General features: G+C 38.7%; 1 protein-coding gene across 9 annotated transcripts in view; it reads right to left on the bottom strand.

The window, feature by feature from the left end:
* REPS2 (RALBP1 associated Eps domain containing 2) overlaps nucleotides 1-14,518 on the bottom strand; it is a gene marked incomplete at its 5' end in the record, with an annotated part of 232,284 nt that overhangs the window by 13,655 nt on the left and 204,111 nt on the right. For all 9 annotated transcript variants that reach the window (XM_082864959.1, XM_082864961.1, XM_082864965.1 and 6 more), the window contains one exon: nucleotides 7,528-7,633. In XM_082864959.1, coding sequence (XP_082721085.1) covers nucleotides 7,528-7,633 — 106 coding nt within the window. The remainder of the gene's footprint in view (nucleotides 1-7,527; nucleotides 7,634-14,518) is intronic.

The following is a 14,518-nucleotide window of genomic DNA, read 5'->3' as shown; positions in this document are numbered from 1 at the left end:
TGTCAAAGAGGCTCATTCCTATCTCGCCCCATCCAGAGCACTGAATTGTGAACTGCATGACTGGGGGGTGGGGAGGGGGAAGAGGCTGGAGAGTGGCAAACAGGACTCTCAAAAGAGGATTAAAGGAACGTGGATCTTACTAAATGTGTCCAGGGACTCCATCAAGAAGCCCACCCATAAGCCCCTGGGGATCCTCCAACTGGCCATGGGGCACTCTCAGCACTCCATGGGACTTACACACACCACCAACTTGTGGCAAGCTTCCTGTTCACATTCCTGATGACAGCAGCATGACTGACTGAGCACATACAGAAAGCTTTGCTGGCCCAAATGTGTGGACCATGAGAGACCACAAATTTGAGCTGTAGTGCCATCTTTGGGAAACAAAAGGGAGGCTGTTAGCAGTTGGCCTGGTGTTGTGCAGGATCAGAATAAGGCATACAAGCTTAAGAATTCTGCCACAAGAAGGAACAAGAAATGTTGAGCAAATGTACCCATAGAAGATCTGAGAAATTCTCAGAATCTCTAATAGGGCTGATAGAAAGTACTTCTCTCCTGAAGGCAGTTAGTAAAGACTGGAGAATGTGACTGCTACTTCAAATGTGAAGACAGCAACACAAAACTTCAAGGAAACATGACGCCACCAAAGAATTACAACAATCTTCCAGTAACCAATCCCAAAGACATGGAGATCTATGATTTTCCCAATAAAGAATTTTAAATGGCTATTTTAAGGAAACTCAATGTGCTGCAAGAAAACACAGAAAGAGAAGTCAATTAATTCAGGAAAACTACACTACACGAATAAAATGAGAAGTTTAACAAAGAGATAGAAATCATAAAAAAGAACTACACAGGAATTCTGGAGCTGAAGAATGCAATGAATGCAATTAAAAATATAATACAGAACATCGACATCTGAATGGATCAAGCAGAATGAAAGAATCTGAGATAGAAGACAGGGATTTTGAAACTATCCAGTCAGAGAAGCACAAAGAAAAAAGAATTTAAAAGAATGAAGAACGTACGTGATCTATGGGATGTCATCAAAAGAAACAGTTTGTGAATTATGAGAGTTCCTGAAGTTGACGAGAGAGAGAAGAGGGCAGAAAGCTTATTTGAAGAAATAATGGCTGAGAACTTCCCAAATCTCGGGAGACATATGGATATCCAAGTTCATGAAGCTCACAGATCATTAAACAAACTCAACTTAAGAGTTCCTCTTGGGCTTCCCTGGTGGCACAGTGGCTAAGAATTCGCCTGCCAATGCAGGGGACACGGGTTCGAGCCCTGGTTCGGGAAGATCCCACATGCTGCGGAGCAGCTAAGCCCGTGCGCCACAACTACTGAGCCTGTGCTCTAGAGCCCATGCCCCACGACAAGAGAAGCCACCGCAATGAGAAGCCCGTGGGTACTGCAACGAAGAGTAGCCTCTGCTCGCCGAAACTAGAGAAAGCCTGCGCGCAGCAACAAAGACCCAATGCAGCCAAAAATAAATAAATAAAATAATAAATTTATTTTTTAAAAAAGAGTTCCTCTTTAAGACTCATTATAATAAATTTGTCAAAAATCAAAGACAAAGAGAAAAATCTTAAAAGCAGTAAGAGAAAAGAAGCTTGTAACTTAAAAGGGACCTCTCATAAGGCTATCAGTGGATTTCTCAGCAGGCACCCTTTGAGAGAGTGGGATGATAATCCAAAGTGCTAAAAGAAAAAGAAAAAAACTGCCAATCAAGAATATGCTATTCAGCCAAGTTATCCTTAAGAAATGAAGGAGAGAGAAAGACTTTCCCAGGCAAACAGAAGCTGAGGGAGTTCATCACCACTAGACCTGCCTTACAAGAAATGTAGAAAGGAGTTCTTCAAGCTAAATGAAAGGACACTAATTAGTAACATGAAAACATACAATATACTGGGGTAAAGTTAAGTATATAGTCAAATTCAGAATACTCTAATACTGAATATGATAGTGTGTTAACCACTTAAATCTAGTATAAAGGTTAAAGGAAAAGAATATTAAAAATAACTATAGCTACAATAACTTGTTAATGAATACAAAATATGAAAAGAAGTAAATGATGACATCAAAAACAAAAAGGGGGAAGTAAAAGGGTAGAGTTTTTATACACAGTCCAAGTTAAGTTGTTATCAGCATATAATACACTGTTATATCTACAAGATATTTTATGTAAGCCTCATGATAACAACAAAGCAAATACAAAAACCTAGAGTAGATTCACAAAAGATAAAGAGAAGACAATCAAAGCATACCTTTATGGAAAATCATCAATTCACAAAGGCAGGCAGTAAGAGAGGAAGAAAAGAACAAGAGAACTACAAAATAGCCAGAAAATAGTAACATGGTATTCGTAAATCCTTACGTATCAATATTCACTTTAAATGTAAGTGAATTAAATTCTCCAGTCCAAAGGCATAGAGCAGCTGGATGGATTTAAAAAACAAGACTGAACTATATGCTGCCTACAGGAGACTCACTTCAGTTTTACAGTCACACATAAGAAAGAATGAAGGGATGAAAAAGATATTCCATGCAAGTAGATACCAAAAGAGAACAGGGTAGCTATTCTTTTACCAGACAAAATAGACTTTTGGCCAAAAACTATAACAAGAGACAAAGAATGTCATTATGTAATGTTAAAGGGATTAATTCATAAAGAAAATATAACAATGGTAAATATACATGCAGGCAACATCAGAGCACCTAAATATATTAAGCAAATACTAAAAGATCTGAAGGAAGAAATAGACAACAATACAATAATAGTAGGGGACTTCAATACCTTACTTTCAACAGTGGGTATATCATCCAGACAGAAAATCAACAAGGAAATGTTGGACTTGAACTATACTTTATACCAAATGGAGCTAACAGACATATACAGAACATTCCAGCCAACAGAAGCGGAATACATATTCTTCTCAAGCGCACATGAAATACTCTTGAGGATATATCATATGATAGGTTACAAGATAAGTCTTAGCAGACTTAAGAATATCAAAATCATACCAAGTACCTTTTGCAACTGCAAAGTTATTAAACTAGAAATCAGTAACAGGAAGAAAACTAGAAAATTCAGAAATATGTGGAAATTAAACAAAACACTCCTGAACAACCAATGAGTCAAAGAAGAAGTCAAAAGGGGAATCAAAGAAATATCTTGAAACAAATAAAAACGGAAAGACAACATTCTAAAACAAATGGCCAACAGCTACATGAAAATGTGCTCAACATCACTAATCATCAGGGAAATGTAAGTCAAAACCACAATGAGATATCACCTCACACTTGTTAGAATAGCTATCACCAAAAAGATAAGAGATAAGTGTTGGCAAGGATGTGGAGAAAAGGGAATGCTTGTGCAATGTTGGTCGGAATGTAAATTGATCCAGCAACTACAGAAAATAGTATGGACGTTTCTCAAAATTAAAAAAAAAGAACCATCATATAATCTACCAATCCCACTTCTGGGTATCCAAAGGAAATGAAATCAGGACCTCAAAGGGATATGTGCACTCCCATGTTCACTGCAGCATTATGCATTGATACAATAGCTAAGATATGGAAACAACCTAAGTTTCCATCTACAGACGAATGGATAAAGAAGATGTGGTACATACATACAACAGGGTATTATTCAGCTGTAAGAAAGAAGGAAATTCTGCCATTTGTGACATGGATGGACCTTGTGGGCACTATGCTAAGTGAAATAAGTCACACAGAGAAAGGCAAATACCATGTGATATCACTTATATGTGCAATCTAAAAAAGGCCAAATTCATAGAAACAGAGTAGAATGGTGGTTGCCAGAGACTGAGGGGAGGGTCATGCAGGAAATGGGGAGATGTTGGGCAAGGGTACATACTTCCAATCATAAGATGAATAAGTTCTGGGGATCTAATGTATAGCATGGTGACTATAGTTAACAATACTGTATTACATACTTAAAAATTGCTAAGAAAGTAAATCTTAAATGTTCTCACCACATAAAAGAAATGATAATTATGTGAGTGATAAAACAGAATGAAATTTTGCCATTTGCAGCAACATGGATGGACTTGGGGCATTATGCTAAATGAAATAAGTCAGACAGAGAAAGACAAATACTGTATGATCTCACTTATATGTGGAATCTAAAAAAAGTCAACAAACTTGTGAATATAACAAAAAGGAAGCAGACTCACAGATATAAAGAACAAACTAATCGTTACCAGTGGGGAGAGAAAAGGGGAAAGGGGCATTATAGGGGTAGGAGATTAAGAGGTACAAATTAATAGGTATAAAATAAGCTACAAGGATATACTGTACAACACAGGGAATATAGCCAATATTTTATAATGACTATAAATGGAGTATAACCTTTAAAAATCATGAATCACTATATAGTACACCTATAACTTACATAACATTGTACAGCAACTATAGCAACAATACTTCAATAAAAATAAATACTAATAATGAGGGTGAGAGGAATTTTTAGAGGTGATGGGCAGTTTTATGGCATAAACTGTGACAGACTCATGGATGTATAATTATCTCCAAACTCATCATGTTGCATACATTAAATATGTACAGCTTTATTGAGGTATGTACAATCTTATCTCAATAAAGTAGTTTAAAAAAAACAAATGTTATCATAGATCTAAATGTAAAAGTTATAACAATAAAGACTTTAGAAGAAAACATAAGAGAATATCTTCATAATTCAGATGTAGGCAAAGTTTCCCTATATAGGAAGAAAGTTAATAAACCATAAGAGGAAAAAATGATAAATCAGACTTTATCAAAATTAAAAAGTTCTGTTCATGAAAAGATTCAGTTAAAAAAATTAATAGGCAAAACAAAGACTAGAAGAAAACATTCATAAAATATATACCTTGACAAAGGACTGGTAACCAAGATATATAAAAAGCATCTACCTACAACTCCAAAAAAACGGCTGAAAATGATTTTTAAATGGCCAAATATTTGGAAAAGACACTTCATAAAATAAAATATATGAAAAGTAAATAATCACATAGAAAAGTGCTAAGGAGATGCAAAATAAAAACTATCTCACCACGGGACTTGCTAAAAATTAAAACAATAACACCAAGTGTTGGCGAGGATGAGGAACAACCAGAATTCTCACACAGTAGTGGTGGGAGTACTAAACGCTACAACCACTTTGGGAAAAGCTCTAGCGGTTTCTATTAAAACTAATTACACACAATCACCATATTACCTACTAATCCTAATCCTAGAAATTTACCCAAGAGAAATGAGAACATATTCCCACACAAAGACTTATCCAAGAATGTAGTTTTATTCAAAATAGCAAAAACTAGAACCATCTCAGGTGTCCACTAATAGGAAAACTGATAACCAAATTGCAGCATATTCACTCAATAGAATACCACTCAGCAATAAAAAGGAACAGATTACTGAGACATACAACAATGAAAATGAATCTCAAAAACGTAATACTAAGTACATGTCAGAGGACACCATTTACATAAAGTTACAGAATAGGCAACAGTATGGCCTAAGAAGTTTAGAATAGTGGTTACCTCTATGTGAGTGGGGCAGAAATTAACTGGGAAGGAGCATGAGGGAGCTTTCCGGGGAGATGGTAATGTGCTATATCTTTGATAGGGGGTTGAGATCCATAAGTAGATGCATTTGTTTAAAAGTCAGCAAGTGTACACTTAAGATTTGTACACTCATTGTATGTAAAATTTACAACATGAGAAAAACTTGTAAAAATATTGAACTCTAGTTAATGATATGCATGTTAAAATATTTAGGGGATGCATACAGATGTCTGCAATTTACTTGAAAACATGTTAAAAATAAGATGGACTGAAGGACAGATAAGAGGGATAGAAAAACGTGATAAAACAAGTATAACGAGATGTGAATGGTAGAACTGAAGCGGTGGCTATGAAAATATTCACTGTATGATTCTTTCAACTTTCTTGTATGCTTGAAAATGTTCATAATAAAATATTAGGGGGAGCTCCCTGGTGGTCTAGTGGTTAGGATTCCGGGCTTTGACTGTCATGGCCTGGGTTCAATCCCTGATCTGGGAACTGAGACCCCACAAGCCACATGGCGCAGCCAAAAAAAAAAAAAAAATTAGGGCGAAGCAGGGTAGTAACGAAAGAGAAAATAAAAAAGGAAGGGACAGCAGAGATTGCTAAAGAGGAATCACCGTGAAGTAGAAGGACAACAAGGAAAGTATGATATCCCAAAAACCAGTTAGAAAGGACATTTAGAGGAAAGAATGGTCAACGGTCAATGGCATAGATTTTTCTGAAAATCCAAATAATGTTAAAACAGGCCCACTGAATTTGGCTGTAAGAGGGGTGTAAGCGGAGGAGAATGAAAGCCACAACGAAGTGGAGGGAGAGAAAACTGCTGGTGAGGAATGAGAGACAATAAATGAAAACAACTCTTAAGAAACTTGGCTGTGAAAAGGAGACCAGAGAGACGGGGCAGCAGCTGAAGGAGGATGTGGCGTCACTACACTGGACAACACCAGAGCATGTTTATGTGTGGGTGGCAATAATCCAGCATAGAATCAGGGGGTGTCGTGGGTGCTCCGAAAATATATGTTTAACTCCCAACCCCCCGTACCTATAAATGTGACCTTCTATGGAAATAGGGTCTTTGTGGATATAATCTAGTTAGAAATGAGACTGGGCTAGATTAGGGTGAGCCCTAACCCAATGACTGGTATCCTTATAAAAAGAGGGCACAATAAAAAGAGGAATTCCGACACAGACACAGAGAGACACAGAGAAAACGCCATGTGGCAGCAGAGGCAGAAACTGGAGTGATGCATCTACCAGCCAAGGACTGCCAGCCACCACCAGAAACCGGAAGAAGAAAGGAAGAATTCCCCCCCTAGAGCCTTCAGAGATAGCATAGCTCTGCTGACACCGTGATTCAGACTTCTAGCCTCCAGAGCTGGGAGAGAATAAGTTGCTACTATTTTAAGCCACCAAGTTTGTAGAGCTTTGTTAGGACAGCCCTGGGAAACTAATACAGGGGAGATTAATGGTGAAGAGAAACAGACGATGAGGATGGGGTAATGTCCTTGCGAAGCTGACATGGAACCATTTCCAAGACACCAGGGCAGGAGTTAGCCTTCGAGAGGATCAGGGCCACCCTCTTCCATTGAAATAAGCATAGCATCATTCATGGAGGATCTAAACAAATGAGGGGTTTACCCAGAAGGCTTGGACAATAAAGAATGCTTCAAAGAGCCTTTTTAATAGCTTCTCTGTCTTTTTAACTAGCACACAATATGCAGCCTGCATATTAAAGGTACGAGTCTTCCTCTAAGCATACAAGAACCAACCTATGAAACTTAAATACAGCAACTCTGCCTTCCAAAAGGAGTTTGAGAACGAAGAGCAAGTCTTACCAACAGGAATGGAACCAGATGCTCAACCAATGTTTGTCAAAACAAAATACAACAGACAGACACAAAGCCTGGTAATCCAAATTCAGGAAGCTCCTTACCTTGAGCTGCTGCTGGAGTTCACTGTTCAACCGGGCCAGCACTGCATTTGCCTCTTTATTTTTGCGGATAGCAGTTTGAATAGCCTTCTTCTGTTTGGAAGACTGTCTACAAAAAAGTACAAACAGTTCACTGAAATAGAACTTAGAGGTCTGGATTCTTGTGGGTCAGAACTTTCCGATTCACAGTAAGTGCTAAACTAACAAGGGGCTAATGTCACAGGGCTCCAAAAATAAAATCAGATATTCACACATGCAGGCAGGCAGGCACACACCAAAGGAAACAAATTTGTTGGGATGAATTATTTACACCTGAAGTAATGTCCATTTTATAACTTGAAGAAAAGCTGTGAATTGGGCCTTTTCAAACACTCTTCGTTCCATTTATCCAAAGACATTTTAATAACTATTTCTTCCTGACAAACGACATTAACTGAAATGCCCTTTTTGTGCAATTATTAATGGTGTTTAAAAGAACTGCAAGTGGCCCCGTGGACAAGTGTGAAGGAAAAGAATAGAAGAATATTCCCTTTAGCAAAAAATCCTACATTAACTTAGCCAGCCTACATACCTCTCTTTTATTTCTTTATTATTTGGCATGAATGCCTGAGTGTGTATGTGTTTGAGTGCGTGTGTGCATATGCATACACCAACATACATTCTGTGGCACTTGAGAAAAACACAAAAATGTTTTAATACTAGTCTTCCCAAATTAAGTCAAGAGTAAATTCACAGAACAGGTATCACTAAGGGGACCACACATCCCACCCGGCCCATTACCGTCTCTGCTTACACTGCCTGTCTGGCCCTAATTTTTCTTAGCACCCTCTTTCCCCCTCAAAACTGTCAATGTGGTTGTAGAACCTATATCCTTATATCCCACAGCAAGAAATACTGAATCCTCAGAGCAAAAGGGCAATCTAAGTTCCCCTAGAAAAACAAACGTATTTGTAATCACTGGGAGAAGGGTTCTAGGCCAGAGCGACTGAACTAGAATGCATCGTGACCACTAGAGAGATCTGGTGACCGTTCACTACGAATACACACTATGCTAGCCACTCTGCTCACCTGTAGAAGGCATGCTCCCTCCCCAACAAGTTGAAAGATTAATATTTTTTTAACCCATAAATAGGCAGGGAAGGGGCTTCAAAATCTATTTTTTACAAGATATAGATTGCATTTCTGGTTTCAGGATAAGACGGAGTAGACACACTTCTCTCTATTCCTTCCACTAAATACAGTTAAAACCCTGGACATAATATACAGAATAATATAAGATGACTCTGCAAAGTGAAGTGAAGTGGAGTGAAGAAGGCAAACCAGCTACGGAACTCAGTACCCAGGGAAAGAATAGCCATGAATTCCCTGGGTTTTCTTTTTTCACTTCATGCATCCCATCAACGCCAATGAGAGCAGATAATGTAAAGCCTCCCCACAATTCTGCTCTCTCTAGCCAAAGGACTTGGAAAGGGGCAACGTAACAAGACAGAAAATTAGACACAATATCCCTCCTGAATATAGATGTAAAATCTTTAATAAAATATTAGCAAATAGAATTCAGCAATATAAAAAAATTATATATCATGACCAAGAGGAGTTGATTCCAGGGATACAAGACTGATTCAATATTCAAAAAACAATCAATATAATTCACCATCTTAACAGGTGAAAGAAAAAATCAAATGATCATATCAACTAATGTAGAAAAAGCACCTGATAAAACGCAACACCAATTTATAATAAAAACTCTCAGAAAGCTATTAATAGAGGTGAACTTCCTCAACTTGATAAAGAACCTCTACCAAAAAAACTATAGCTAACATCATACTTAATGAAAAACTGAATGGTTCCCCCTAAGCTTAGGAACAAGGCAAAAATTTCTACTCTCATCACTATTTTCAACATAGTGCTGGAAGTCCTAGCCAGCCCAATTATACAAGAAAAGGAAACAAAAGGTACAAATACTGAAAAGAAAGAAACAAAACTGTCCCTATCTGCAGATGACACGACGGTCCATGTAGAAAATTTCAAGGAATCTATAAAAAACTCCTAGAACTAACAAGTGATTTCAGTAAGGACAGAAGTGAATTTGCAAGATAGATTAATCTACAAAAATCAATAGTATTTTGATATACTAACAATGAACACCTGAAAATCAAAAATACAACTTCATTTATAAAGACTCAAGCTGATTTTCTTAGATATATCACAACATATATGTAATTTACATGCTGAGAACTATACAACACTGATGAAAAAAATAAAATAGGATCTACATAAATAGAGAAATGTTCACGGATTGGAAAACTCAACATAGTAAAAGATGTCAACTCTCCCCAGATTGACATAAAGGTTTAACATAACTCCTATAGAAATCCCAGTAGGATTTTTGTAGCTCAAGACAAAATTATTCTAAAATCAAATGGAAAGTCAAAGGAATCAGAATAGCTAAACAATTTTGAAAAATAATTATAAGTGGGAAAAACAGAAGACATATAGCTATAGTTATCAAGTGGTGAAGTAATGAAGATACTAATCTTCATTACTATCTTGTGTGGTATTGGCAGAGGGAAAGACACATAGATCAATGGAACGGAATAAAGAACCCAGAAATAGACTCACACTAGTACAACCAACTTATTTTTGACAGACGTGCAAAAGCAAGCCAATGGAGAAAGAACAGCCTTTTCAACAAAAGTGCTGAAGCAATTCAATATCCATAGGCCAAAAAATGAACCTTGACCCAAATCTCACACCTTATATAAAAATTAACACAAAATGGATCACCAACTTAAATGTAAAGTGTAAAATTATAAAACTTTTAGAAGAACACGTAAGAGAAAAAATCTTCAGGACCTAGAGCTTAGTGAAGAGATTTTAGAGGTGACAAGAAAAGCACAATCCATAAAAGGAAAAGAAATAAGTAAGTTGGACTTCCTTAAAATTTTTAAACTTTTGCTCTGCAAAAGACTCTTTTAAGAGGATGAAAAAACAAGCCACAGACTGAGAGAAAACATTGCAAACCACATTGATTTGTATTTAGAATATATAAAGAACTCTCAAAACTCAACATTAAAAAACAATTCAATTAGAAAATGGGCAAAGGAGATGAAGAGACATGTCACCAAACAGGACACATGATGGCAAATACACACATGAAAAGATGTTCTAGCCATTAGGGAAATGCAAATTAATACCACAGTGGGATACCACTACACACGTATTAGAACAGCTAAATTTAAAAAACAGTGACAAAAAAAAAAAAAAAACCAAACAGTGACAATACCAAATGCTGGTGAGGATGTGGAGACACTGAACCTCATACAGTGCTGGCTGGTGGGAAGATAAAATGGTACAGCCATTTTGGAAAACAACTTGGCAGCTTCTTTAAAAACTAAATATACACTTAACACACAACCCAACAATCACACTCTTGGACATTTAGCCCAGAGAAATGAAAACTTACGTATACACAAGAACCCGTACACAGATGCTCACAGCAGCTTTATCTGTAATACTCGACAACTAGACACAAACAAAATGTCTCTCAAAAGGTGAATGGCTAAATAAACTGTGGTACACCCACAGCATAGAATACTGCTTAGCAGTATTGATTTATACAACAACTTGGACAGATATCAAGGGCATTATGCCGAGTGAAAACAAGCCAAACTCAGAAGGTCACATGCTGTGTGATTCTATGAATATAACATTCAGAAAATGACAAAGTTATAGAGATGGGAAACTGATCAATGGTTACCTCGGGTAAGGAGTAAAGAAGAAGATGGGGTAAGGGTGACTCCTGTACCTTGATTACAGTGGTGGTTACAAGACACACACATGTGATAAAATGGCAAAGAACTATACATATACACTGTCCCAACGTCAATTTCCTAGTTTTGATATTATATTATAGTTAGGTTAAATGCAATCATTGAGAGAAACTAGGTGAAAGATACACAGGACTTCTTTGTACCATTTTTGAATTTCCTATGAATCTATAATTATTACAAAACAAAAAGGGTTGGTTTTTTTATAAATTTATTTATTTATATTTTATTTTTGGCTGCGTTGGGTCTTCATTGCTGCACGTGGGCTTTCTCTAGTTGCGGCGAGCAGGGGCTACTCTTCGTTGTGGCGTGCGGGCTTCTCATTGCGGTGGCTTCTCTTGTTGCAGAGCACGGGCTCTAGGAGCGCGGGCTTCAGTAGTTGTGGCACGTGGGCTCAGCAGTTGTGGCTCGCGGGCTCTAGAGTGCAGGCTCAGTAGTTGCGGCACACGGGCTTAGTTGCTCCGAGGCATGTGGGATCTTCCCAGACCAGGTCTCGAACCTGTATCCCCTGCATTGGCAGGTGGATTCTTAACCACTGCACCACCAGGGAAGTCCAAAAGTTTTATGAAAATACATGTTGATCAGAACTGGATGCCCCTACTTAAACAAATACTATGCTAAGTGTGCCAGCTTATAACAGTTTCCCCTCCTCTGGGAACTGTCTCCATCCCCTTCCCCCTCCCTCCACAGGGATGGGCCCCAGGCAGACAGTCCTATTTGTCTTAAGAAACGCTCAGCTCTGTTTTCACACTTGAACGGATGCTGGCCTGTGGTAACCTGACCAGATTCTCTCTCCCAGGGATGTATGGGTCCTGGTTAAGAGTTTGGTTTAGCCTGGGCCCTGCACAGTGAGAATGTAACATCTGGAGCTGAAGGTAGTTGAGAAGTCTTCACAGATAAAAATGACAGAAAATAGAGAAGAATCAGGAGGAGAGCCAACAGGTACACAGTCCTCTCTCCCAATCCATCCCTGCCCCTGGTTTCCATGAGTCACCCCTGTACTCTTATAATAATGAACAGGGTTTTGCTAGCTCAAGTTGCTCTTTATGTTTTACAACCAAATGAGCCCTAAGTAACGCAAAGACAGTATCCGGCCCCAAAAACCTAAGGGTTCAGTAAAGGTGTCTAACTTGCCTCACCTCTTAAGACTTGCTTCTAGAGTTTGTCTCTCCAGGTTCTCCTAACTTCGTTACTCACTGTTCCAAGGTGGGCTCTAAGTGGCCTGGTTTCCAAGGAGGAAGATAAGGGAATAACAGCAAGGTGTTTATTTCGCCTGCTGCTGTTGTACGTCAGGCGATCTCTCGGTTTTGAACTGCGTACTGTGAGGCTCACCCACTGAAGGTTCTGTGGCAGACTGTCCTCCAATCCTATTCTCATGCCTTCCTGTTTTCAGTAGCATCTCCTCAGGTTGAGCTAGGCACATGGCCATGCAACTAGAAACTAGTGGCATTTCCATGTCTCCCTGGCAAGTAGATGAGGCCACATGACTAAGTCTGGGTGAAATGGATGCGAGAAGTGATGTATGCCAGTTCTGAGTCATGCCCTTAAAAGTAATCTGTTTTCTCTCCATTTGCTCCTTCCCCCTTCCTGGGACCTGGAACACGAACATGTTAGAGGTGAGCCACCTCCGACCCTATGGATAAAGGCAACCCTCACAGGGATCTAAAACAAGACGACAGAAGGTACCTGGGTTCTGGGCAGGTACTCTTCTGGACCACTCACCAACTCAGACTTTTACATAAGAAAGTAGTTAATTTCTATGTTATGTGAGTGACTGTTACCTGGTTTATGTTCAAGCAGCTGAGCCAATGTTTGAAGGAATATAAACTGGGGTCTCTAGATGAGAAAAATCTTCTTAGCCTTCACCCTGGGCCCTGATTTCTCCCACGGAATTCTGAGTACAGCTTTTAAGAAGTGAGTTTATACTGCCTTTTCTCTTCTTGGAAATGGTAGGTTTTCATTAGAGATGCCAATCATCAACCCCAAAGATATTCCAGTGTTGCCAAACATGAGGAGGGAAGGGAAACAGAATCCCAGTCACACTGAGAACGTCATACAGACAAGCAGACACTGCCACGCAAGCTCCTTGGAATGCCCTGGGGCGGCCCAGGACAATTCCTGGGGTTCCAGAGAAGAGCAAAGGCCACAGAGGCTGGCACAGGTTCAGTCACAGTACTGCCACACAACATCCTCTAGTTCTAAACTGTTCACACAACTCTATTTTCCCAAAATCGATCCTTAGCAGATACATTAGATATGGGGGAAAAAATCAAGCTAAATTATTTCTAAGAAAAACCCACTTCTGTCCTTACAGGTAGCTCATTAATGATGACACAATCGGAGAGCTGTTTATTACTTGTAACCTGGACTCAGGAGCGCACACCTGGAGAGAATATTTTATTAGTTCCTCTCCCCTAAATGGAGCAGACAGTGATGATATCCGAAGCAGAATTTGTTTCTTATTAATAGATCAGTTCTAACGTTAATTTCCCCAAAGGCTGAAGACCATTTTGCAACTTGATTTGTGACTCTTTTCTCGGTTTTCCCAAAGACGGTATATAGTAACGACCACTCTAAATGCACTGGAGAGAGATTAACTTACTACATACAATGGGTGTCTAAGGGCATCAGAGCTTAATTCTCTCCCAGAACCCTAGTTGAGAAAGGGCCATACAGACTAACCATCATGTGTCTGGCTGTCCTCTCTCCAGGTTTTAAAAAATTATGAATGCTAAGTTGCTCCTTATCACTCCAAAATAAACTGGTCTGGGACCTGAAGTAAGTCTTATAAAGTTCCCTGCCATTTATAGCACTATTTGTGCTGCTGGTGGGTGCTAGCCTCTCTCAGCCTGACCCCATGTGGTCACCTAACTAGTGAAAGAGTATCATGGTGAGGGGCAGTGACTGAATAGGCAGATAAAAGAAAACATCTCCTTTTAACAAATGCTGCTGGGAAAACTGGAAATCCATATGCAAAAGAATGAAGCTGGACCCCTTCATTATATAATACACAAAAATGAATTTAAAATAGACCACAGGGCTCAATGTAACAGCTAAAACTATAAAGCTTTTAGATGCGAACACAGGAACAAATCTTCATGAACTTGATTTGGGCAGTGGTTCCTAAGGTAATTTTTTTTTAATATCTTTATTGGAGTATAATT

The sequence above is a fragment of the Leucopleurus acutus genome (assembly GCF_964270905.1).
Source record: "Leucopleurus acutus genome assembly, chromosome: X".
Taxonomy (NCBI): Eukaryota; Metazoa; Chordata; class Mammalia; order Artiodactyla; family Delphinidae; genus Leucopleurus; species Leucopleurus acutus.
This window is presented reverse-complemented; position numbering and strand designations above follow the sequence as displayed.